This window comes from Rhea pennata, chromosome 20, assembly GCF_028389875.1.
Source record: "Rhea pennata isolate bPtePen1 chromosome 20, bPtePen1.pri, whole genome shotgun sequence".
Lineage (NCBI taxonomy): Eukaryota > Metazoa > Chordata > Aves > Rheiformes > Rheidae > Rhea > Rhea pennata.
The window spans coordinates 9,895,829-9,899,238 of NC_084682.1; the positions used below are offsets into that span (position 1 = coordinate 9,895,829).

Below are 3,410 nucleotides of genomic sequence, written 5' to 3' on the forward strand. Positions count from 1 at the left end.
TCGCAGTCCTTCCCTTTCCAAAGGAACCAAGGGGCCCTGCCTCCTCAGGGGCCTTCCCTCCCTCTCAGCCCACTCCACCTCCTGTGGCCAACAAGGCCAGACACAGGTGGCCAAGGCCCGCCCAGAGCATGGAAGCTCCTGGGCAAGGTCTTGCCAAGAGCCACTGACACCACAGCCCTACCCCTGCCCTCCCCCAAATCAGCCCCTGCAGAGAGGCAAAGCAGGCGCAAGCCGAGGAAAGAACGGGGCAGCTCCCAGCGCAGTGGAGATGAGCCAACAGCTTTATTTTTGGGGGCTCGGGGTGCCGCTGCCATTGCTCGGGGCTGCCACACACCCCCTCCGGCGGAGTCTTCACGGCCGCCGGTAGGGATTTTGGGAGCGGCGGGCTAGCCTGGAGCGGCTCGGCCTTCGCTCCGGCCCCGTCCCGCCCGACGGGCTGCGGGTCCGGGGAGCTGCGGAGCTGGAGGACGCCGCCGGCTCAGCCTGGCTGCTGGTGCTGGGGGCGGCCGGCTCCGGCTGCGCACTGGAGGCTGCGAGGGGAGGCAGGAAGGTCAGCAGCACGGCCCCGGGGCTGCAGAGCCCCGAGCGGTGCCCCCGGCCCTGCCGCAGGCAGAGACCCTGCTGCAGCGCTGCGCTGAGCACCTGCTGCCAGGCCTGGCCCCAGCCCCAGCCCCAGCCTGCGGGGCCCTGGCCGCGATGCCTCTTACCGGGGCCCAGGCCGGCACACTCGTCGCACTCCCAGCTCACGGCGGCGTTTCCCAGGCCCGAGCAGCCCCGATGGGCCCCTTGGGCGGCGCAGGACGAGCACAGCAGCAGCTCCCAGCGCCTGGCCAAGCAAACGGGTTGGTGGCGGTGGTGGCTGGGGCTGCTGGCCGTGATGCCAGCGAGGCCCCCACGGGCCGAGGGAGCGCAGCAAGGCAGTGCCCGGCACAGCTCTTGTGCCAAGCACCGGCTCCCAGAGCCCCTGGGGAGACCAAGAGCCCATGCAGAGCTCCAGCAGCACCCACCACTGCTTGCAGGACCCCTCGGGCTGCAGCACTGCTGCGGGTACCCCCCTTGCCCAGGCAGCACCACGGCCCCCCATGCCAAAGGGCTGTCCCCTTCAATCTGCCCCCTTCCCACCCGGGCGTCCCTCTACCTCCCTGCCCGACCTGCCGCCACCAACGGGACAGCAGCCATGCTGCCCCCCGCTGCAGATCTGCCGCGTGGCTGACGTACCCGCTCGGCTCTGCCTGCTCCCTGCCCCGCGGGTGAAGGCACCGGGCCGCATCGCAGCGCCTGTGCCGCTGGTACAGGTCGCGGTAGCGGCCGCCTTCCTCCCACGATGGTCCTCTGCCGCAGAAGGAAGGGAAAGTCAGGAGCCTGCCCTGGCCTGGCACAAGCCACCACGGCCTCGGGCCCCTGGGGTGACACAGTGCCGGCACCCTTCTGTCTTGGGAGCGGGGAGCATGGGCAGCGGGGAGCCAACCTGAAGGGGATGGAGATGCCCATTTTAAACATCTCCGGGAGAAATCTCCTGCGGTTCTTGCAGAGCGGGCACCGGAAGCAGGAGAATCCGGCGTGCACGGCCTGTCCCTGCAGGAGACAAACAGGCAGCGTCAGCGGGGCACTGTGGCTGGCCCCGCCGTGCCCCTGGCGCCAGGGAAGCGCCCCCGACCTGGATGCAGCCCCGGTGGAACCAGGCCCCTTTGCAGGCCGGGCACACCATGGTGCGGTACGAGAGCTGCTCGTCCACGGGCTCCTGGCAGATGATGCATGTCGTCTCCGCAGTGGGACGTGCTGGCACTGCCTGCTCCGGACGGTGCTCCCAGCAGAACGACCTGGCGGGAGCAGGGATAGAGAGGGGCGAGGTCGGGAAGCGCGGAGACCGCGCACTCTGCCGCGGAGGGGGCGAAGAGGGGGCGAAGGAGCCCCCCGCGGCCCGATGCAGAATGCCAGGACGCTCGCTCGGCTGCTCGGCCGGTGCTGGCACGGGGCGTCGTGGCAGGGACCCCCGGCGCCGGGCCGGCTGCCCTTACCTGTAGGGCCTGAAGAATTGGGTGACGCAGCCGTGCTCAGAGGCGCAGGGCAGGTGGAAGGTGCGGCTGCAGCCCTTCTGCTGGCAGCTGATGGCAGCGCCCCGCTCGCCGCACACGAAGCAGCCCTGCGAGGAGCACGGCAGAGCCGTCGGGCACGTGCCTGCGCCTCCCCGGCCAGCCCCGCTCCTCCAGCAAAGGCCCAGGGCCCTGCGCCTTGCTGCCTCCCAGCCCGCACAGCCACCTCCCATGCCAGGTCGCTCCCGGCAGCGCTGCCAGAGCTGCTCGGAGGCACTGGTGGCTCTTGCCCGTGCCCCAGGCCAAGCTGCCCCGAGCCTCTGCATGCACAAACCTCCCCATCCCCGGCACGTCCTCACCTTCTGTGCCGCACTCTTTATTTTCCATTTGATGTCCACGGGGAGGAATCCGCAGATGCCCTCCTCCCTGCTCCCGCGCTGGTGCAGCCAGCTGGCAGAGAACTGCAGGACACAGCAGAGCCGGAGCTCGGGAGGTGGCCGAGGCCCAGAGCGGTGCTGGGGCCGAGCTGGGGGAGCCCCCGGGCACACTCACCAGGCAGTTCTCGTGGACACACAGCCCTCTCTTCTCATGCTTCGGCCCGCAGACGTCCGCGCTGACATCTGCGCGGCGGCACAGCATGCAGGCTGCAGGGGAGAGAGCAAATGCCACGAGCACTGAGCAGCCCGCCAAGGCCTGGGGACACATCCCTGAGCAGCTGCCCTCAGGCCTTGCCCTGGCCCAGCCTCGCCAAGGGGGGACGGTCAGGGCCGGAGCTGCGGCAACGGCGCGATGGGGTTTGCAGAGGATGGGGGCATGGCCGGGATGGGGGTCCCGTCGGGCGCCCGTGCCCAGCCTGGGCAGCCCAGGCTCAGGAGAGCACGGGCTCCGCAGCGGGGCACTCGGGCAGCTCCTGCCTGCCCCTGCCACCGCTCACGGACCGCTCCAACACCACCTGCGCCGGGCAGCGGGCTGCCGGGAGCCGCGGGCAGGGGCCCGGCGCCCTCACCCTTCTCCTGCGAGTCGGGGGCCTTCCTCTTCATGGCGGACACGGGCCAGTGGACAGAGCGCTTTGGAGAGTGCCGGGCACCGCAGCCCCGGGTTTTCCCTTCCACGCGCTCCTCTGCTGACCCTGCGGGAGAAGCGGGACCACAGCGAGTCTCCAGCGCGGCACCCCGAGCCGCCGGGCAGGGGCACCCCCTGGTCCCCGGGCAGCCCCGCGCCAGCCCCTGCCTCCCCTGCCCGCACCTCCGCAGGTAGCTCGGAGGTGCTGCCTCCCGACTCAGCTCCTGCCCCAGCCGCCCAGCCCTTTTCAGCCCGCCACCGGCGGCGGGTCACAGGGCCCCGCTGTGATGCAGGTGCTGGTGCGGGGGCAGCGCC

The 3,410-nt window shown here is 71.1% G+C and overlaps 1 protein-coding gene across 1 annotated transcript; it reads right to left on the reverse strand.

Annotated features, from left to right (window-relative positions):
• Positions 1-351: 351 nt before the first annotated feature.
• On the reverse strand, positions 352-2,266 carry LOC134149602 (PHD finger protein 7-like). Its single transcript, XM_062592842.1, is given in 5 exon segments — positions 352-964; positions 1,219-1,332; positions 1,469-1,653; positions 1,655-1,820; positions 2,019-2,266. Coding segments are annotated over 5 exon segments (1,326 nt in total).
• Positions 2,267-3,410: the final 1,144 nt, after the last annotated feature.